This window comes from Aedes albopictus, chromosome 3 (assembly GCF_035046485.1).
Source record: "Aedes albopictus strain Foshan chromosome 3, AalbF5, whole genome shotgun sequence".
Classification (NCBI taxonomy): domain Eukaryota; kingdom Metazoa; phylum Arthropoda; class Insecta; order Diptera; family Culicidae; genus Aedes; species Aedes albopictus.
In genome coordinates, this window is record NC_085138.1 from 78,689,993 (window position 1) to 78,713,170 (window position 23,178).

The 23,178-nt window shown below is 38.8% G+C and overlaps 2 protein-coding genes across 7 annotated transcripts in view; both read right to left on the reverse strand.

Annotated features, from left to right (window-relative positions):
- LOC134291390 (poly [ADP-ribose] polymerase tankyrase) overlaps positions 1-12,476 on the reverse strand; it is a 92,939-nt gene extending 80,463 nt beyond the window's left edge. The window contains exons 1-2 of one of the 6 annotated variants that reach the window (XM_062859089.1): positions 12,290-12,476; positions 3,854-4,414 (exon numbers count right to left, since the gene is read on the reverse strand). In XM_062859089.1, coding sequence (XP_062715073.1) covers positions 3,854-4,139 — 286 coding nt within the window. In that variant the 5' untranslated portion in view covers positions 4,140-4,414; positions 12,290-12,476. Of the gene's footprint in view, positions 1-3,853; positions 4,418-12,273 lie in introns of all 6 variants that reach the window. The other 5 variants (XM_062859088.1, XM_062859087.1, XM_062859090.1 and 2 more) reach the window with 5 other exon arrangements.
- Positions 12,477-15,765: 3,289 nt separating this feature from the next.
- Positions 15,766-23,178, reverse strand: part of LOC134291305 (homeobox protein goosecoid-like) — a 67,319-nt gene continuing 59,906 nt past the window's right edge. Inside the window, exons 3-4 of the mRNA XM_062858874.1 lie at positions 16,369-16,544; positions 15,766-16,304 (exon numbers count right to left, since the gene is read on the reverse strand). Coding sequence (XP_062714858.1) covers positions 15,957-16,304; positions 16,369-16,544 — 524 coding nt within the window. The 3' untranslated portion in view covers positions 15,766-15,956. The remainder of the gene's footprint in view (positions 16,305-16,368; positions 16,545-23,178) is intronic.

Consider the following 23,178-nt stretch of genomic DNA (forward strand, 5'->3'; position numbering starts at 1 on the left):
CAGTTTGGTATACGCCTCAGTAAAATGGAGTTGCTGAACGTTTCAACAGGACTGTTAGTGAAAAGATGCGAACACTTTTGGATGAATCTGGACCTCCGAAATATTTCTGGGGTGAGGCATTGTACAACGTTGTATGCGTAACGAACCGAAGTTCGGTAGAAGCGCTAAGAATGAAAAAGACACCAACAGAGATGTGGCATGGCAAAAAAACAAATGTCGAGAAGCTGCGAGCGTTCGGAAGTTTGAGGTTCTGCTGGATTAAGAAACCATGGAGAAACAAACTCGATCCAATCAAAAAGCAGTGTGTAATGCTTGGATACGCACCATGCGGATAACTTTGAGAGACCGGACGGCACACTAACAGTTTGTGGCACCGGACGTAGAATGCAACGAATTTGAGTTTCCGTTTAAGACTCAACTGACACAAATGAGTGGGTGCCTAATTGAACAGATAATCCCACTGAGAGTTTCTCAATCAGAAGACCCATGGGGGACGACTTGGCAGTTCAAGACAAAGAGCGTGCTGGCCATGTCGAAGTTGCTCCTGACAATAATGCGGCCACCAGGATGACGTGTCGGAGTAAGAGGGAGAAGAGGAAGAAGAAATGGCTGAATCGTCGGCACTTCCACCACAAACGGTAGAAGAGTTTCTCCCAAGACGGGATAACTCCGAGGACCAGTAAGTGGTCGAGATTTTATTTCCTCATATGCGTAAATGCTGTTGTAGAAAATCTCACACAGATTCCGCACTTTGATTCCTGGAGTTGAAACAGAAGATTGGACTACACATAGTCAACTAAGAGAGGGTGTTGAAAACGCAGTAGCACTAAGGATCATAGTAGCAGCTGATGATCGTTATATTTAAGGCGAAACTGGAAGCATTTCCTCATTTGTCTGGTTTCTGATTTTTTATTAAATAACGCAGCAATATTTTCAAAATCGGTTTTCATACACATGTAGAGTATGGATCAAGGTATCTTCTGAAATTTTTTGTGGTGGAAAATGTTTTCCATTTTTGCAGAAATCATTTTTTTGTGAAATTTTGTTCAAAAATGGTTTTTGCAAAAACGAAAAACATTTTCCACCACAAAAAAAAATTAGAAGATACCATGATCCATACTCTACATGTGTATGAAAACTGATTTTGAAAATATTGCTTCGCTTTTTAATAAAAAATCATAAACCAAAAAGTGAGGGAATGCATCCAGTTTCGCCTTAATTGTAATTTTGTCATTCTTCAATAATTGTTCCTAGAAGCTAGGCGCAACATTAACCCTCGAGCGATCGCGCTGTTGTATTTTATACAACACGTTGAAAAAATATCGCTTTTTGTACTCAGCATTAGCGTGGTGCTAGCTGTGGTAGCGAAAGGTTAAAATAAATTATAAAACGTTAACGATTCTCAAATATCCATGGGTTGGCATGGAGTGATGCAAAATCCTTTAAAAAGCAACTTCAAAATTATATTTCAGTTATCTGGAGAAATCTACTTCCATGAGTCGACATCGAGTTAAGAAACATCGGCACATGGATTTTCGACTGTAATAGTAGTTTACGCAACAAGGTGCAGAATGATGATTTTTACAGCACGAGCCGTACATTTATCCAACGAGGCTTGCCGAGTTGGATGATTACGATGAGTGCTGTAAAAATCGAGTTCTGCACCGAGTTGCGTACAACGTTTTTTGCAACTTCATAAATTACCACTTGAGGATAGTTTTTAACAAAACTTTTTCATCAGACTGCACACTGATGTTTATAGTCATGATAAAGGAAGTCTGATCATAGCAGGTTATACTGTGCAGTTGTCACAATCTTTTAAACCTGCGTCCAGAAAGCATCAATAAGTTGATCAAAACTAAAAACAGTGCTGTAATGGTTCATTACGCAACGCAAATCAGTGCTGTAATGAACCATTACAGCACTGTTAATTTGATGTGGGAAAGTAGTCCTTTTCCTGTCAGATTTGCGTGAGGTAAAATGGCCTATTACGATGAGAAGTTGCAAAAAATAATTTTACCGCTTCACAGTACACAATCTGTAATTTTAATGTCTTCTTTTAGGGCATTGGAAGGTTAAGATCATGGCACGCCAAACATCCACTAGGTTCCATAAAATATCTATCCGGAACATATTGTAAGTTTCAGTTTTAGAAATTTATCGCTATTAAAATTCATCGAATTAGCATAAAAAAAGTTAGTTAATGACACAAGTTTGTTGAGCAAATATGAGCAAATATATGAGCAAATGAATTGAAGAACTTATGGTTGTTATAGATCTTGACATAACACTATCCTTCGCTTAGTGATAGAGCGACTGGAAATCAACTGGTTAGTTGGAACTCCTCTTCAACCACCTTGGTCCTTGAGCTGTTCTAATTACGTTATGATATACAGGGTGTTAGGTTCCTGAGTGCAAACTTTTTAAAGGGTGATAGAGGACCATAAATGGTGAAAAAAAATTGTTCTACGCATATGGTCAAATCTCAACCGTTACGTAGTTATTGAACTCCCCATTTTTTTTACTTTTATTGCCTTAACTGGCTATAACTTTAAAATGGTCAAACTTATCGCAGTTTTTTTGCGCTTATTCGAAAGGTTATTGAATTTTCTATCAAATGGCATCTTTGAACCGATTGGTTTAATTAAATAACTAAGTTTTCTAGAGCAAAAAGCTCAAAAGTAGTGTGTTTTAATTTGTTTTTGTCAATTATCTTTGAAAAATGCGTAATAATTTAAAATTATTTCTTCAACAAAGTTGTGGCCCCTGTTCCACTTTACAATTCGTTCATTGACATCAAACTTCTATCTCTTATCGTTTTCTTGCAATTTCGATTTAAACGTCGCATTTCAGATCAGAAATTGCAATGGTCATGGTAAGCACAAATAACTACGTAACGGTTGAGATTTGACCATATGCGTAGAACAATTTTTTTCGCCATTTATGGTCCTCTATCACCCTTTAAAAAGTTTGCACTCAGGAACCTAACACCCTGTATACGCGTGCGGCAAACTTGAGACACTTTCAAAAGCGGAAAATCGTGGCAAAACGAAAGCAAATCTTCTAGCAGTATAATAACTAGATACATAGGATTCGACATTAGCACGGTCCATAAACATTTCAGGGCACAGGAATTCGCAAAAAAAATAAATCAATGCCCATGAAAATGTATTCATTGTAGGTATTACGTTCCTCACGTTCCATGACAAAATAAGTTTTAAATATTTTTTTTTTTTTTTATCTGTATTAACGAGATTTTTAGCCCTGGGCTAGTTCATCTCGGGACCCACGCTTTACTTCCCTTCCGAAGGAAGAACTCACATTTTGCGAGTTTGTCGGGAGTGGGATTCGATCCCAGGTCCTCGGCGTGATAGTCAAGTGTTCTAACCATCCAACCAGATCCGCTCCAGTTTTAAATATTGTTTACCCGTTACAGGATCCTCCATTTTCTTACCAGGAACTAAAACTTTATCACGTGTGAAAAGTGCACTGTGAAATAATTGAATTTAACATTTGTTTTTATGCATAGCATTTGACAAGGAGCGGTACGGAGAAACACTTTGAACCAGTCTAATGTGACACACGTCGAGAAAACTTCCGCGAAGAAATCAATAATTTGATACATCCCACCATGATATAAATAACGTCTTTGCCACATTCAATGCCGTCAACTTTAAGACAAAGGTGATTTTGTGCGCAAACAAAGCCGATAAAACGGCGTGTTTAGCAATCGCAAAACGTTGAAATTATTGGCTTTTGGATCAATTATTATAATTGAACAATAAACAGCAATCAAACACCCCATTTATAGTGCTATTAAAATCGAGAAAAGAAAACATAAAACCAAACTCACCAGCAGCGAAGTGCAGCGGGGTGGACTTCCTCCCGGCGGTGTCCCTAGCGTTGACCGTCTGCGACGTGATGAGCTTCTTCACCTTGACCAGATCGCCCGTTTTGCACGCCTCGAACAGATCCCGCAGCGGATCGTTGGCCATGGCGGCCGCCTCCAGATTGACCGACAGCATCGAGCGAGTGGGATTGTTGCCGGCAGTACTGCTTCCACTTCCGCCGGATGACTGCTGCTGCTGTTGCTGCTGCTGGAGTGCCGACGCCAGATGATGTCCAGCCGAGGAGGACATTTCCCACAGACCTATATCAGACGGTTCCAGCTTTGCTGCTATTGTTCCGGAAGCCGGACACCACGCACATCTGGGGAATCGACGGGGGTTTATGGGGGGAGACGGAAGAGGGGAACACTTGCCACTTGAGGTTCTTCACCACCGCAAACCGGTGGGCTTCCGGGCTGGGGCCCTGCACTATTTTACTGGATTTTCTTCTTTTTCACCTTTGAAGTTTGCAATCTTCAGGAAGACACTTACATCGGAACTCTGCTTTTGTGATGTATAGTTAGTTTCTACTAAAGGTGAAAAAAAATACTATTTCACTAAAAGAGGCTAGATAAAGCATCAATATGACTATTAAAAGATTTATTAGATAGATTTGCATGTTTTTATATTTTAAAGATGTAAAATTCCTTATTAGGGTATAGTGCGAGTTTTTCTAGTCCCGGTCAACCAGTGAGAGATTTGGATCGCTATAGAACTATGAAGAAAATCAGAATCTGGATGATAGGGATGGGTCCCATTTCTGTCCTGCTCTAAAAATACTAGGAGAAATACCAAAAGGAATTTCAGGAAGAATCCCCGAAGAAATTCTACAGAAGTCTTCGAAGGAATTCCAGAATGAATCCCTGAGGAAATTCCAGGAGAATCCCCGAAAGATTTCCAGGAAAAAATCCCGAAAGAATACCTTGAGGAATTCGAGAAACAAAACCTTGAGGATTCCCTAAAACAAATCCTGGAGGAATTCTTGTGGGAACTCCATGAGGAAACCCTGGAGATATGCCTGGAGGCATCCCTGTATCCTCCAGGAAAAATCCCCGAAAGAACTCTAGGAGCCTGTCGAAGATCCTCTAAAGAACTTCTGGAAGAATCCCTTAAGTAACTCCTGGAGAAATCCCTAAATTAACAATCTCTAAAGGACCTCCTGTAGGAATTTTTGAAGGAACTTCAGGAGGAATTCCCGATGGATCTCCTGGAGGCATCCCTGAATCATTCTGAAAGAATCTCTGAAGGAAAATACTGTTGGAATAACTTAGGAAACTTTTGAAGACTTCACTGAAACACCAGGACGCAACCATGAATCTTCCTGGAACTGCTGGGGAAATCCCTGACAGAACTCCAGGAGATATCCCTGAAGAAACTTCTGCAGCAATCCCTGATAGAACTACTATATTGCAGGAATCCTCGAAGGAGCTCCTGGATTGATGCCTGAGGAAATCCCAAAAAAAAAACACCTGAAAGAACATTTGAAAAATCTCCATGAGGCATCGCGAATGACTTCCAAGAGGAACCCCAGAAGGAATTTCAGAAAAGACCCTAGCCAAAGCAACAATTTGATGCCTTATTTGCTTTCACCGTAAAACCAAGATTATTTTATTTTAGCTTTATGATGTGGTTTAAAGAGGTTATACTTTAAATCTACTCAACTTAAAAATGTTACTTGGGTGAAGAAATTATAGGAGGGATCCCAAAAGCAAATCCTGTAGGAACCAGTGCTTGAAAAGTGAAACGTTTTTTTCCCAAACGAAGCCAAATTTGCTCTTCTTTGACCGGCGCTGATCAACACAAGCGGTAGTTTTATGTCTTCATTTGCTAACATGCTTTTGAAGCAAATGGGAGCAGGAGTTATAAAAAAATATTACTGAGAATGAGGAACGATGATTCAGCGCTTTGTGACTCTCTGAATTTCTTTTTTCGCCGGAATATACGACAATAAATATACTTTGTTTTTATCCCGTTATTACAGTGCAAATGACATAAACTCAAAATAAATCGACTATAATAGTCACGTCCAACATTTCCTTACTGACAAAACGGTTGTTTTACAAGTTTTGAGCAACAAATAAATCCCCTGGATCATTTCCGCATCATCTCCCTCGCCACAGCAAGTGAAAACGAATAGTATTCATCCAATGAGCTTGGAAGAATTCAGGAGGAGCTCCTGGAAGATTCCTAAAGATCCCTAAAGAAATGCTACGAGAAATCCCTGATAAGAATTCTAGAGGAATTCCTGCAGGAAACTCTGAAGGAACTCCTGGACTTGTTCTTGAAGGACCTTCTGAAGGAATCCCTGCAGAAACTTCTAGACTATTCAGGGAATTCCTCCTATGGGCAGTCACTGAAAAATCTTATGGATGAATCACTGATGGATCTCTTGAAGGCTTTCCCCGAATCATTCTGAACAGTATCTGTAGGAATCTCTAAAGGAACTCGGAATACTTGAGAGATCTTCTAAAAAAACATTATGAAACTTCTTGAGGCATCCCTGAATCCTTGAAGGAACTACTCTCTAAAAGGATTCCTGAAGAAATCTCTAAAGGAACATCTGGAGAAATCCCTGATTGGAATTTTAGACGAATCCTTGAAGGAACTTTAGGAAGAATTTTTAAAGGAATCCTGTAGAAAACTCTGAAAAAACGTCTGGATTAATCTCTGAAGAAATCGCTGAAGAATGTTCTGGAGGAATCCCTGAATTTTCTGAAGGAGCTCCTGTGGGAATCACTGAAGGATCTTATGAATGAATCACTGATGGATCACTGAATACTTCTGGAAGAATCTCTGAAGAAATTTCTAGAGTGATGTGAATAATAAATGAAATCTAATGAAAAAAAAAAATGATGCAAGAGATTCATATTTGAATGGACACCCTGAATATTTTTCTAAATGCATTTCATAACTATATAATTAGGAAATAAGAAAAAAATATGTTATTGTACAATGTACTAGTTTTCTCATAAGTTTTTAATAAGAGTCTCTGGATAGTTTTCCAAAAACAATAGAAAGACAAAAAAATAGACAGCCCAAATTTCCTATGGCCAGATTTCAAATTGTAAGGACGTACTGTTTCTAAAGAGAATTCTGTTATTAAATAACATAAATTTCTGCATAACATCTCTTTTATTTCATTTAGGATACAAGTTGGAGTAGGCCATGCGCGCGGTTGCGTGTGCAAAACTTTCTGTCACGATTTTTTTCGTGCTCGTGGAATTTGGACTTAAATAGAATTCGGCTGATGTCAACCGTTTAGTGCAATTGGTGAAGTTTTTTGTGTAAAGATGAAAATTCAGAAATCAAATTGTGTTGAACTATAGGAAGAATACAGCTGGAACTTCTGATGATGGACTCTTGGCCGCAGTTGCTGAATTGTCCGATATGTGCCGTCTTTTCTTTCACAATCTGGTGACCGGCTATGGTAATTTTCAACGGTACGCTGATTCGCTTCAAATTCACCAGATAATTCACGAAACTGGATTCCCGGCGGCGTCTGGACTCGGACAGCAGGTTCCTCACAGCTGTCATTTTCTGGTGTTGCTGCTTCAAAGCCGAATCATTCCGGATGACGATCTAGCGTAGTTAAATTATGGTGAGATGAAACAACCTTAACTTTTTGCTACAAAGGTTTACTTTTCCAGCGGTAATCAGGTAAATGACAATTCTTAAATGTTAATCAACAACACGCTTTGCTTTTTCGCCATGGAAAGCTTCCCATATACCTCCCCATCCATTTTCCAACTCCAGATATCTATGAGGTGGCCCAAGTTCTTGGACATTATCTTATCATAGATATCTAATCAACATTTCCTCCCCATCCCCGCTGATCGTAAGGACCTGGCCAGGTGTCAAACAAAGAGATCGTTCAATGAAAGGTTTGTCAACTCCCAGGCAACTTTTCTGGCGCATTTCACGTCTCTATTGACAGCCACCCCAGGATGTGTACGGTCGGCTATGCTATGCTATGCTATGCTATGCTAACATCTCTTTTATTTCATTTAGGAATTAAAAAAAAAAATCATTGGGGGAATCCTTCTCGGCATTGTTTTTTTTTAGAAATATGCTGAAGAATTACAGGAACACACTGGATGAGCATTGCTTATGGTGTAGTAATGTTAAAATTTCAATGAACATCCTACGAAAAACTGACAATTACGATAGCATATCGTACCTATCCAGAATTCGTTCCAATTTGTTTGAGGATTTCTCTAGAAATTCTGTCTACGATTCTTTCTTTGAATTATTTCCCGGATTCCTTCTTAATTAATACCGCTACTCCTACTATCAATTTTTCCGTAGTTTCAGATTCATTCATGCGAGTTCTTCCTTGAACCTATCGAAGACTGTTTTTCTGGATCTTTGCCGGATTATTTATGGCTTTATCCAGTTCTTCCAAGTTTCCATCCAGAGGTTTTAAACGTATTTGCTCCCTCGCATAGTTCTTTCGGGATTTCTGAAAATTCTACTCAGGATTTCTTCTAGAGGTTTTCTCGACATGATTCTAAAGTTTCTCACTGAATTCTTTTCGGAGATCGTTCTACAATTTATTCAAATTTTCTTCAGGAATTTCCCTTAGTGGTTTTGTGGGATAGCTTTCCAACAGTTTCTCTCGGGATTTTTACGAGATTTTTGCAGAAGTTCTTCCAGGGGCTTCTCCTAGAAAGGTTTCCGGTATTCCTCTTGGATTTCTTCGCGGAATTTTGCTTGTAGTTTCTTCCGGGATTTATCTAGGAAGTTTTCAGTGTTCCTCTTTGAATTCCCTCAACATTTACTCCAAGTTTTTCCCAGGATTTTTTTCCGAAGTTCCTCTCGAGATTTTTTCCAATAGATCTTGCTGAGTTTCTAGCAAGACTTCACCTGAATTCTTTCCGATATTTCTCCAGGAATTACGCTCAAGGAATTCCAAAAGATATCCCAGGAAACGTTTCGAAAGAAAAATCCTGGAGAAATCCCTGCAAGGAATCCGGAAACTATAAAAAAATCCCAGAAGCAATACCCAGGACCTCGGGAGAATTTCCGTTAGAGATTCTGAGAAGATTTCTGGGAAAAATCTCGAGAAAATCTACAAAAAAAAAATCATCTCAAAAGGATCACTGCAAGAAGTTCTGTAAATGATTACGAGGAAGAGCCTGGCAATAAAAGCTCTGGAAGAAACTACGGAAAGAACTATATGAGAGATATCAGCAATAGCTCCTGCAGAAATGCCAAAAGGCAAATCGGAGAAAATTTTAGGAGGAACTTAAAAAAAAATCTGACTGGAACTTTTATAGCTCCCAAGAAAAATCATGGAAGAAAACTCACGGAGATTTCAGAAATTTTTTGAAGATATTATAGAAGAAACCCCGGAAATATCTCCTGAAAAATTCCTGAAGAAACCCTTGGAGAAAATGCAGGTGGCAATCCGGGAGAATCTTCGGAGAAGTTCAGAAAGGAACACCAAGATAAATGGCGTGAAAAAAAAATATGGAAGAAATCTGGTGAGAAATTCTGGAAGGAATATACAAAGAAGTTCCAGGAAGAAGCTCAGATGGAATTAGAACCACTTTTAGCAAGCTCGTCTGCCATTTCATTCCCTTCAATGCCAGTGACCTGGAACGCAGTATATGTTTTCTGAGTTCCTTTGGCACAACCTCCGCAGTGGAACAATGCATTTCCAGACAAGCTTTGAAATGCATTCGTAAACGTACAATGCTTTTAGTTCAGCTTGACTATCTGAGAAAATACAAATATTTGCATATCTGTATTTTCTCTCAAGGAGGTCCCGTAACGTGGGTAGATCACCTTACAATAGTGCGTTGCGGTGTAAGATCTACCACACCAAATTTAGATCTTGCTACATATTTTCCTCTATAAAGTAATCAGGAATTTATGTACATTCTAAGATCAAAGTTTTGTGTACTTTTTTTATTTATGTGTTATCTTTGAATTTTTACTGTTAATCAACATTTAATTTCAGGAGTATTTAGGTAAATTGCATGTATGAATAAATGCTAACCAAATATTAATCAAAACATTTCAGTTTTCAGATAACAAAAAAGGTAAGAATGTTCTATCATATAATAAGCAATCACACTTACACACACACATATCACATCATATATTGGGAAAGGGAGGGACTATCAGAACACCCGATTTAAACGTTTTGTTTGGACAGGAGCCTGGGACTGCCTCCTCCTTGTTGTTAATATTTCGTGGATTGAGGGCGGACTCTTCGATCCCAGAGTATTCTGTCAATCGAGGGCTTGATTTTGCAGTTGTTCGTGAGAACTTTCTTTTGGATGGAGTTTCTTTTCCCCTGACGCGGGTTTCGCGCAAGTGTCTCTGCTTGCGGGTTCGCAAAACTTCTTTTTGGCCCTGCATACAGGAGAATGGCACAATCTTGATGAAATCGCTTTTCAGATTATTCCAGTGCTATGGGCAGCTGCCTTGCTACAATAGATGGTAGAACAAAATCATCATCATCATCATTATCAGAAACAAACTTATCATTTTGTCCCGATCACAAGGATGATTTTGTATCCCTCCAAGCCGAAAAGCTCTTACTTCTCCTAGTGAAAGAAACAATTACGACTTTTGACGGGTTGACGCTAAGACCTTTCTTAATACACCGTGAATGTGTACAGTGTAGGGCCCTTTGCATTGTCTTCGCAACAGTTTTTTCATACTTTCCTCTGACTATAATGACGTCTGAAAAGCCTTCAAATTCGGAACCTATTTCCTTCAAGTTTCTTAAAAGATCGTCTACTATTAAGGACCACATTAGTGGTGAGAGGACTCCTCCTAGCGGGACTTCCCATCTGAATGGTGAATGCTACCCACCAGTGTCTAAAAAATTCAGCCCAATGATGTTCAATCAGTGCGAAAACGCACACAAATAAACGAATGCAGTCTCCCACCAACATGACACAGAGAATGAACATGACAAAGAGAAAGCAAGACAATGAGAGCGACGCCTCGTAGTGTAATCAACTGTAGCTGAAGTTCTGTTTTGATCTTCAGTCCGAGCTCGGTGAATATGAATATGACTTTTTTGATTTGGAAATGACTTTTTGTGATTTTAGGCTATTTAAGGCACGCAAATGTCGAAATGTTGCCTTAATTCTAGTAATTATGCTTGTTTTAAGTGAATGGTATGCATCAGCAGCACTTTTTGCTTTTAAATCGTGCTTAAACCAAAAAATATCAATTGAAGATGAATATGCTGACTTTGAATATCAGTCCGTGGTAAAAATTCAGCAGACAGCGAGATAATGAGTTTTTCATCGCTTGAACTTCAGAGAGTGGCGTGGGGGTTGTCGAGGCGATAATCAAAACAAAAACAAATCTACGAAGCAAGAGCCTCTGGGCGTCAGTTGGGATGACTGTAATTTGACAAATCAAGACACTGCTACCCACAGTGCTATTCCGCGTGCAGCTGAAACCCGGAGTTTTCGACTAGCGAAGTTAAATGTTTCTCCAAATCCGTGCGTCGAACCTAACTTCGGAAGTGGTGCGCTGTACAGCGGACCAGGTTTACTATACAGCGCACCACTTCCGAAGTTAGGTCCGACGCATGGATTTGGAGAAAAATCCAACTTCGCTAGTCGAAAACTCCGATTTTCAACTAAATTGAGAATATCATGGACTGACAAAATCGGGTTTTCGTACTTTGTAAATCAATCTTGACTAAAGATCTTTCCTGTAGTCCCATAGATTTTTTTAGAGGAAATTCCACAATAACAATTATAAAGTTAGATGGATTTTATACAAACATTGTTATAGAATTTAGAAAATTTAATTATTAAAAATAAAAGAATACATAAAACCAACTAATACACAAGCCAATATTGATGTTTATCGAGCCAGTCCATAAAGGCGTTTTCGATCGTGAAAAATGAAACTCGATTGCTTCACTCCGTCTCAATTTCAACAACACCCGTTTTGGCGAAGAAGAGGCTCCCCAACAACACACACACAAAACGCCATTACGAACGACGAAGACGATGTGCAACCAATCAAAATTTGTGGCTGGCGATGATGAGGTTGGCTGGCCCACATTCCCTCGGGGGCTCGGTGGTGCTACTGCTGCTTCTGCTTCTTCCAAGTTGCCCCTGGGGCTCCATCAGCAAACACTCCCAAATCACCGTGACCACCGAGTTTACCAATTTTCCACCGAAGAAAAACAGCCCCAATTCCCGAAAGTAAATTTTTGCACCATTTATAAACACTAACACCACACAGCCCAGCTTCGATGATCAGGTTTGGCAGCCCATCCAACAAACCAGACCAGAAAGAGGGTCAAACCCGCAGCAGTCGAAGTCGTCGTTCGAACTTTTTTTTCCACCCTCCTCGACCAGGTTTTCGATTCACTTTTTCCACCCCCAATCGCACTGGAAATTACCCGAACTGACACTCACGGGGCGCGGCACAACCGTCGCAATCCGAATTGCGATTCCCGGACCGGAACTGACCGAAATGGGACGCACTTTTCGAGCCACAAACTTTCCGCCCGTCCGTCACCTTGCGCGATGAAAAAGACAAAACTCTTGAGACGACGACAACGACGGCGATGATGGCCTCCTCTCCACTGTGTGCTGCTGTTGTGTGGTAACTGTGTGGTGCGCTGGCTGTCAGTGGTTTATTTTTCTTCCCACAAAAGTGGCTTCCCCGATTGCACGCACACCACCGAAGGTTGCATTGAAAGTCAAGGGGTGGTCAGTTTGTGTGCATTTGAATCGATCAATTACTCATTTCTCGAAAAATCGTGAATATTTAAGAAAAATATCGAAGATAACGTAATTTTGATTCCGATATAGCGCATTTAGTTCACCACTGGACTATCGCACTAGTTTTTACGAGTGCGAAAACGCTAATAAAAGCGCGCGATAGCATCAAATCAACTCGGTGTCTTCAGAGCACTTGTTCACCATAGATTGAAGAAATAGTGCGCCGAAGACATCAACCTAATTTGATGCAATCGCGCACTTTTATTTACGTTTTCGCACTTATGAAGTCGCAGTTCGCAGTCCAGTGGTGAACTAAATGCGGTATATTTTTTATTATTGCGTTTCAATTCCCCTCACTGTAATAGAATGGTTTTATCGCCGACCCTTGGTCGACCCCGAAGATGCACTAATACGTCGATTGAGTGTGCACGTAAATAGTTTTTTGCAACTTCTCATCGTAATAGGCCATTTTACCTCACGCAAATTTGACAGGAAAAGGCCTACTTTCCCACACCAAATTAACAGTGCTGTAATGGTTCATTACAGCACTGATTTGCGTTGCGTAATGAACCATTACAGCACTGTTTTCAGTTTTGATCAACATATTGATGTTTTCTGGACACAGGTTTGAAAAATTGTGACAATTGTACTGTATAACCTGCTATAATCAGATGTCTATGGCTATGAACATCAGTGTGCAGTCTGATGAAACAGTTTTGTTAAAAACTATCCTCAAGTGGTAATTTATGAAGCTGCAAAAAACGTTGTACGCAACTCGGTGCAGAACTCGATTTTTACAGCACTCGTCGTAATTATCCAACTCGGCAAGCCTCGTTGGATAAATGTACGACTCGTGCTGTAAAAATCTTCATTCTGCACCTTGTTGCATAAACTACTAATCTAGCACCCCTAGCTACATTGCTGTTTGTTTTTAAAATTTGTGCAACGCACTCACACTGCCAAGCGACCTGAGGTAAACTGACGGCAGCAGCTGACGCGCAAACGCTCGAAAGCGTCAAAACGGTCTGTCAAAAGCGAAAACACAAACCAATTAGACCAGTTGGTTTGAGAGTCGGGTTTGCTTGCAACTGGTTTTAGACGAGATTAGCACCCAAAGAAAAGTTCGCTAGTTCGGGAAACTAAGTTGTCTTGGGAAACACGTGTACACTGAAATAAATTTTGTTGTTGTTTCCACCGAATCCATGGTAAAGTTAAGAACTGTACCAACAATTTTCAACCGAATGCAAAAATCTGTTAATTGTACTGAAACATTGTCAATATTACCATGCGTGAAGTAACATTGATTAAAACATTCTTGATATTACTATTTTGACATTGTATTTTTGACCATGATTATCTAAGACACGCAACATTCAAGTCTACATGGTCGAAATTACAATGCCCAAATAGTAGAACCAAGATTGTTTTTAGTCAACAGTAATACACGCATGGTAATATTGACAATGTTTCAGTACAATTAACAGAATTTTGCATTCGGTTGAAAATTGTTGGTACAGTTCTTAATTCTACCATGGATTCGGTGGAAACGACAACAAAATTTATTTCAGTGTATGTACTGTCGAATATTTATGTTGCAATCTATCTATCTATCTATCTATCTATCTATCTATCTATCTATCTATCTATCTATCTATCTATCTATCTATCTATCTATCTATCTATCTATCTATCTATCTATCTATCTATCTATCTATCTATCTATCTATCTATCTATCTATCTATCTATCTATCTATCTATCTATCTATCTATCTATCTATCTATCTATCTATCTATCTATCTATCTATCTATCTATCTATCTATCTATCTATCTATCTATCTATCTATCTATCTATCTATCTATCTATCTATCTATCTATCTATCTATCTATCTATCTATCTATCTATCTATCTATCTATCTATCTATCTATCTATCTATCTATCTATCTATCTATCTATCTATCTATCTATCTATCTATCTATCTATCTATCTATCTATCTATCTATCTATCTATCTATCTATCTATCTATCTATCTATCTATCTATCTATCTATCTATCTATCTATCTATCTATCTATCTATCTATCTATCTATCTATCTATCTATCTATCTATCTATCTATCTATCTATCTATCTATCTATCTATCTATCTATCTATCTATCTATCTATCTATCTATCTATCTATCTATCTATCTATCTATCTATCTATCTATCTATCTATCTATCTATCTATCTATCTATCTATCTATCTATCTATCTATCTATCTATCTATCTATCTATCTATCTATCTATCTATCTATCTATCTATCTATCTATCTATCTATCTATCTATCTATCTATCTATCTATCTATCTATCTATCTATCTATCTATCTATCTATCTATCTATCTATCTATCTATCTATCTATCTATCTATCTATCTATCTATCTATCTATCTATCTATCTATCTATCTATCTATCTATCTATCTATCTATCTATCTATCTATCTATCTATCTATCTATCTATCTATCTATCTATCTATCTATCTATCTATCTATCTATCTATCTATCTATCTATCTATCTATCTATCTATCTATCTATCTATCTATCTATCTATCTATCTATCTATCTATCTATCTATCTATCTATCTATCTATCTATCTATCTATCTATCTATCTATCTATCTATCTATCTATCTATCTATCTATCTATCTATCTATCTATCTATCTATCTATCTATCTATCTATCTATCTATCTATCTATCTATCTATCTATCTATCTATCTATCTATCTATCTATCTATCTATCTATCTATCTATCTATCTATCTATCTATCTATCTATCTATCTATCTATCTATCTATCTATCTATCTATCTATCTATCTATCTATCTATCTATCTATCTATCTATCTATCTATCTATCTATCTATCTATCTATCTATCTATCTATCTATCTATCTATCTATCTATCTATCTATCTATCTATCTATGATGAGGACGTCCTCGCAGGACTTTTTCCACGTCCACATGATTTTACTTTTAGGATTTCTTTCAAAAGAGAAAAAGTTAAGTCAGAATTGTTGTAACATTTTATACACATATTCCCTACTGCTTACATACATATATAGGAGATTATCTTTTGATTCTACCAAAATCGTTTAAGTATATAGTGCGAGTTGTATCTTTCTATCAAAGTAAATAAAATAAAGAAATCAATAAAATTACCTCAAAGTACGTGGACACGCCATCCTTCGTAATCTACCGCGAACGTAAACCAAACTTCGTTTCAATTCTAAGCAATCTAACGAATCTCGAGAGTCCCTGTATCAAATTACAATGTGTTTTTTTTTTTACCGTCGCCCACGATTCTTACTCATCGCTTTCGCTGATACTCCGGGCGTCCAGCGAATCCGTACAGATGGTAAGTTCCGGTGATTCGGCACCGTTACCACTGGCCGAACCATGCAGCATGCGGCCGCCGCTCATCGTCGGCACTACTGGTTGCGTTCCTCCGGCGAGATGTTGGTGCGGATGGTGGTGGTGCTGACTGGTGGCCGATGATGGGGAGGGAGGTGAAGTGCCGGAGTCTCCCGTGAGTTGCGACGGGACGACCCCGCTGGCGATCTGCCGCTGTCGTATCAGAGCCAGCCGTTGCTGGGTGATTTCCAGGTGGTGTTTGCGCCACTTAATCCGTCGGTTCTGGAACCAGACCTTGACCTGGAAAGGAAGAATGGCTCATTGTCAATCTGAAACTTTTGATCCTTCAGATTTCAAATCAAACCTGTGCTTCAGTCAGTTGAAGAGTATGGGCCAGGTACAGGCGCTCCGGGCCTACCATGTACTGTTGACGTTCAAATTCGGCCTCCAGACGTTCCAGTTGCTCCGGCGTGAAGATAGTGCGGACACGTTTGCTCTTTAGGGCTGCCGATGCCGATAGGGAGGACTTTTTGGCCAAATCTGGAATTAGATAAATGAAATCAATTTTTACATCGAATAAACATATTGTTAAAGCACAGACAAAGCACGGTTAAAGCACGGACAAACAGACGTCTCACTCTACCCACTTACCATCGTTTTCCTTTTTAACGATCTATTCAAATATTCTGTAGTTCGCAAATCTCTCACTGATGGCGTTCGCATCGTTTTTACTCCTGTTTGACGACGTTTGCTCACTACTCAGTGGTTTTGCGAAATACATCGTAATTAGCATTGGGAGATTATACTTTTGTGACGATGATTTTAATCACACTTTGTTCCAAGTGATACGTCTGTTTGTCTGTGGTTAAAGTGTATCGAAGAAGCTCTCGACGATACATCGACCATTAGAGAACCGAAGAAAACTACAATCGAACGAACCTCAGTTAGATGTACGTCGGCAAAGAATTTAAAGGAGTCGAAGTGAAATTACCCATTTCTCAGCAGTCGGAAGGACGTACGTCCAGCTCTCAACCGTTGCGCCAATCTTATCTAAGAGCGAAGATTCTATAAAAAAAATCTTATGTATGTAATATCTTATGTTATAATGTAATATCTAATTGAGATTTTTACAATAAATATTACATATTTGGCAATACTTTCGTTCAGATAATGTTAAAATAGATTAAATTTCTTTAGAAACGATGATATCAATAGATACATTTTTATTTCAGCACGTTATTCCAGTCCTTTCCAGTAGACTCATACCCCGCTAATACGACACCGACTGTTGTCGAATAACCGGGGTAAACTTTTAATTCGACAAACTGGTCACTCTACACCATCTTGTTCATTGAAATTTGGCAACTCTATTTTTTTTTGTTTTGATTTCCGGATTTGTTATGAAACATAATTTCAACAGATATTGCGGTGTTGCGATTGAAAAGCTCGTTCTTTCTACGATTGTTGCCTTCCTCAGTTCATTCCGGTTGTCCTCCAGACGGTTTGGGTGTCGAATAGCACCAACTCAAAACTTCCGGAATTAGCGGCTGCAAGAGGAGCTGCTGCGGGTGTGAGTATAAGCGCAATATGAAACTATTTTGCATTTACAGTGTACATTGCTGTGACATTTGAACACTTTTTAATTCGACATGTGTCGAATAAGCGGGGTACGAATTAAAAAGTGTCGTATTAAAACGTGTCGAACCAGCGGGGTAAGACGGTAATTGATGAACTGGCAACACTATCATTTTTGAATACTTTATTTATATTTGATTTAGTTTAATTACTTCGGGAAGTTAAGCTTCTGATTAACACGATGGAATCAAAAATTTTAAAACTAAAATATACGTTTTGAGCTTGAGCTTGAGCTTTATTGATCGCCCGTAGATGATACTCCAATATCGCCAGACTAACTACACGCACTCAAGGAACCAATGACATTACCGGTATCTGCCGGGGACTAGCAGGCATCTTCAGTGTGTGAGCGTTGGTGATCTTCTATTTTTAAGGTGAAACGGGACGCCGTGTTATTTTTCCTATCTTGCCTCTCTTTCCAACCATTTGCCTCGCGATTTTGAAGATGGTAATCTCAAGTTCTATCGGGCTGAAGATGCTGAAAAACAATCAGAATATGCATTGCAAGTAAGCACACACAATGATAGGTTTTTGTTGCAAAATATGAAGTAGAATCTGAGATTACCATCCTAGTAGCAACACTGCCGTAATTCTGCAAACTGACGTAAGCGACATTGACAGCTTTTGCCCATTTTTTGGTTATATTTCATAAAACTCTTGCTCATTCTCTAAGTTTCTTTCCATAGATGATAGATTACGACTAGATCTTGCATTCTAATACAGCAGGCATACCACAGTGTTATTCTTACACCAGATATTATATATAATATACCAAAAAATATCGACATTTTGAATGGCGCTTACGTCACTTTGCAGAATTACGGCAGAACAGAGCAATGGCTGATATTTACCCCACCGTCCCGTCCGCCCTTAAGTGACAATGGCGCCTGCCACGTCAGGTTGCAGGTCAATGTGTGGAAAGGGAAAGAAGTGATGATTGCAATCGTTTGCATCCACATCAGACCGAATATACCTCTGCGTCTGCACAAACTCATGAGGATGTCGCAGTGTTGGAAGGATATGGTTGGCAGTGGGTTCACATATTGGTGCGTGGATACCAGGCTTAAGGTGATAGACTAGTGTGATTATGACCATGAATCTAAAGCGGCACAGTTCGCTTGATTGCATAACTCGTAGGCGTTATCTCATAGATTGACACTGCACTGAAAGGCGGCTTGCAGTTGAAATTACTATTCTGAGGGTCAACTTAAATGCACAACGCCACTTGATTTGTGCAGACTGATTTTCGTTTCATCTCAACAGATTTATGTTTTCAATTCTACTATGGACCCGATTTTCAATTAAAAAAAGTGTCTGTTGGCAGCCGGATTTGAACCAAGAACCTTGAGATCACCAGGCTCGCACGCTACCACTTGGCTATCGAACCGGTTGATAAGTAAGGAAACAAAACGCACACAAGAAGCGTTTGTTGGTCGATGATCACGTTTTGCCATGGTAAATTTGAAAACATTTGTGTGCTCGTCATTACCGCAAGCTGTCTATCAGTGTGTGCTGTAAAAGTTGGAAGGCAGGGAAAACGTTTTTGCAATTGTTTCTGGTTCTAGCGATGGCTATGAAAATATGAATATACATGAGTTGTATATGTAGAGAGGAGAGTATAGAGAAAGTGGATAGAAAGATACAAAGTAAAAGGAAAGAGACGGGTCAGGGATTGAACCCAGGACCTTCTGCATATGAATCAGAAGTGGTAGCCGCTAGAAATCCTCTACATAGAGATGAGCGGAAGTTACATAGGCCGATTCGGCAACGCTGTTTGTTTTGTTTACAACAGCTGCCAACACTTTCTACAAAGCTAGATGTTCAAACTGTGCGTGACTTCGTTGTGGTTCAAGTTGTTTTGTTTACATTTTCTAATTATGGTAGAATTTTTTTTTTCATAATTTTGTTGAAATAGCGGAGCAATCGAAGAAATCTGAAATTTATTGCAAAAGTGTTACGCTAATTATATCGGCAGAAGTGAAGCAAGAAGCAGCAATGGAAATTTTTTCGACAAGTGCAGCAACAAAAGTGTCGTCATAAGCATGAGCTTTTGAAAGCAGAATTAATAAATTTTTATCTTTTTACTAAACATACATATGCCGCCAATTTCTCGATATCAAAATAAATAATTTTAATTTATTTAGTTCCGATTGCGATACCGTTTAAACGACGCCTTCCTACGAACGATAAGCATGTTCATTTGGCTCACACTTTGACAGTTCTCTCTGCACGATTGGCTCACAATGGCCGCCTCCGCAGATCTCTATAATGAGCATGAGCATGAGCATAGATGACCGTACAATTCGTAGTTGCTACTCCGTGATTGACCAGAACAATCGAAATTGCACAAGGAACCAACAAACGGAGCTTGGGAGTAGCTACCGCTCTCAATGTGCACAGTTAGAGAATTCCAGACTTTATTAGTCAATAACGGCGCTGGCCACGTCCTTACGGTCATCGAGGAAGGAAAGGAATATTAGTGTGACGTACGTTGCTACTAGAGACCGAGATCACCTCATCTTCTCCACGACTGTCACGGGAAGGAGTTTTTGTTAGTGGGGAGGGGAGAGTCACATGATTTGGATTCACTTTGGTAAGTGATTTGATTCATGCAACCTTTACTTGAGTCAAAACATTTATTCATTTTGACTAAAATATTACAAATGTCGACACCGAAGATGACGAACCATTCAAATTTGTGTGTAAATGCGAAAAATAAAAGAAAGATATTTATTATCAACTGAATGTGCATTGAAAACTAGCGCCGGCACATGACGTGACGAACTTTTCAATATTAGTTAGATAAATACACAAAAACCAGAGCAGAATTTTATACATCCTATAGCATTAATTATTATGAAAAAATGGAAAGAGCTCACCAATAAACATCCTTCGAAGTGTCCAGTGCGTATGTGCTGCAGCATCTTCCACTAACTGGCCTCTTCTCCGAAATCACACTGAACCGCTACAACTATACACGGGTACGACGATGTGCACATTCAAATTGACGACGACGACGACGCGGCCGGTCCGAATGAAAAAAAAAAAAAAAAGCGGCTTTTTTATTTTGCTTCAAAATCACGCTAAACCGTCCCGTACGAAGATGAGCACAGTCAAATCCCGGAATACAAAATGGAAAAATCGAACCACCGAAGCAACGCGCGCGAACTGGCACCCGGATGAAATTCTATTCGCCTTGACGGAGGCTCTCTGAGAGAATTGCGCTGTGCGTGAAATCAATTTTTTTAACATGGGAAAGGATAGGAGCTGCATTTTCAAATGCTTCTAAAATATTGTAGGGACTTCAGATTGAAAAAAGTGTTAATGTTTTGCAATATACTTTCAATTAGCTACATTATAACTGGTTTTAGACAAAAGTTTTTAAATCACAATGTTATGTCTATAATATAGCGTATCAAAATCTCATTCGATAACATTAAGAACGTTTTGCTTGAAAAAATTTCTATAAAGAATTAGAAGCATTTGAAAATGCAGCTCCTATCCTTTCCCATGTTAAAAAAATTGTTTTCACGCAAGCGCAATTCTCTCAGAGAGCCTCCGTCAAGGCGAATAGCACACTGATGCACGCTGGGTCCGCCGCCGTCGAAATGCTCACTTCGGAATAGAAAAAGAAAAATCGAACTACTCTATAATGTAGGATTACTAGTAGCCACTAGACCAGCAAGCCCGTTTATTAAAACTGAAATATAAACTCAAAAAACGTATATTTTAAATTTAAAATATACGTTTTTTGAGAAAAAATCGAAGCAAAACCGAGGGGTGCTGCCACGGGCCGAGGGGTGGTCCGATCGGCACCAAAATTTGGATTTTTCTTTCACATTTCTGCCAAATTTGGTTCAAATTCGTGATGGTCGATTGCAAGTTTTCACATTTTCTCGGTCATTTCATATGAAATGATCCGTATCTCTTTACTTTAGGCTTAGAATCTGGTTATGAATCGAATAAGCGGTGTGGAGCAAAAACAATTTTTTGAACCATTAAGGTGGTTCAGCACATTTTCATTGTAGCGAATGCTCGCAAAATATAATTGTTGGGTTGTTGGAGACATGAAGCAAAACAAAGATGAATTTATGTAAAACATGTTTGAGGGTGGAAAAACTGTCAATAGAAAAAGAGCTATTCGAATATTAGAAAGTTTTGGTTTTTCAAATTACCGAAATCATGCTTGTTAAGTTGCTCCAGAAATTCCTCTATAAATTACTAATCCAGGAAGTCTTTCAGAAATTCCTCCATGAATACTCCCAGAAATTCCCCTTGAAACCCCCTTGATATTCTAAAGAAATTTTTCCAGAAAGTTTTCCAAAAAATCCTAAAGAAATCCCATTAAGAGTTCTTCCAAGAAATTCTCCAAGAATTCCTCCAAGAAATACTCCACAAATACCTCCAGGAATTCTCCAAGGAATCCCTCCAGAAAGTTCTCCAGAAAATTCTCAAGGATTCCTCCAGAAACTGCTCTAGAGTTCTGAATTACTTCAGAAATTACTCCAGGAATTACTCCATAAAGTCCTCAAGGAATTCGTACAGAAATTTCTCTACAAATTGCTTTAAAAATTGCTCCAAGGAATCCTGCAGGAGCTCCTATTAGAATTGCTCCGAGAATACCTCCAGAGATTTCTTCAGAATTTTCTCCACAAAATCCTCCATAAATTACTTCAAAAATTTCTGTAGCAATTCCAGCAAAAATTATTACTCAGAAAATTCCTCCGGGAATTCTTTAAAAGTTACTCCAGGACAACCTCCATGAATTCTTTTATAAATTTATCTGGGAAATCCTCTCAAAAATTAACTTCAAGAATTATACCAGGGATTACTCCAGGAATTATTCCAAGATTTTTTATCGGGATTGCTCCGAAAATACCTCCGGGGATTTGTTCGGATTTTTTCAAGAAAATTCTCCAGGAAATCGTCCAAAAATCGCTCCAGAAATGCCTACAGGAATCCCTCCTGGAAATCCTCCAACAATTCCTTCAGGAATTCCTCCAAGCATTCCTCCTGAAATTCTTCCAAGAATTCCTTCAGGAATTCCTCCTGGAATCACTCCAAGAATTTCTCCAGGAATTTCTTAAAGAATTCCTCCAAAAGTTCCTCCAAAAAATCCTTCAGCAATTCCTCCAAGACATTCGCCAAGAATTTCTTAAAGAATGCCTCCAGGTATTTCTCCAAGAAATTCTGCCAATAATTCTTCCACGAATTCTTCCAAGAATTTCTCAAGAAATTCCTCGAAAATTCTTCCAGGAATTTCTCCAAGAGTTCTGCCAAAAACTCTTACAATAATCCCTCTAGGAATTTCTCCAGAAATTCCTTTAGGAATTTATCCAGATTTCCTCTAAAACTTCTGCCAAGAATTTCTCAAAGAATTCCTCTAGGTATTCCTCCGAGAATTTCTCCAGGAAGTCCTTCAAGACTTCTGCCAAGAAATTCTCCAAGCATTCCTCCAGGATTTCCTCCTAGAATTCCTCTAGAAATGTCTCAAGATCTCTCTAAGAATTTTTCCAAAAACCTACAGGAAATCCCCCAA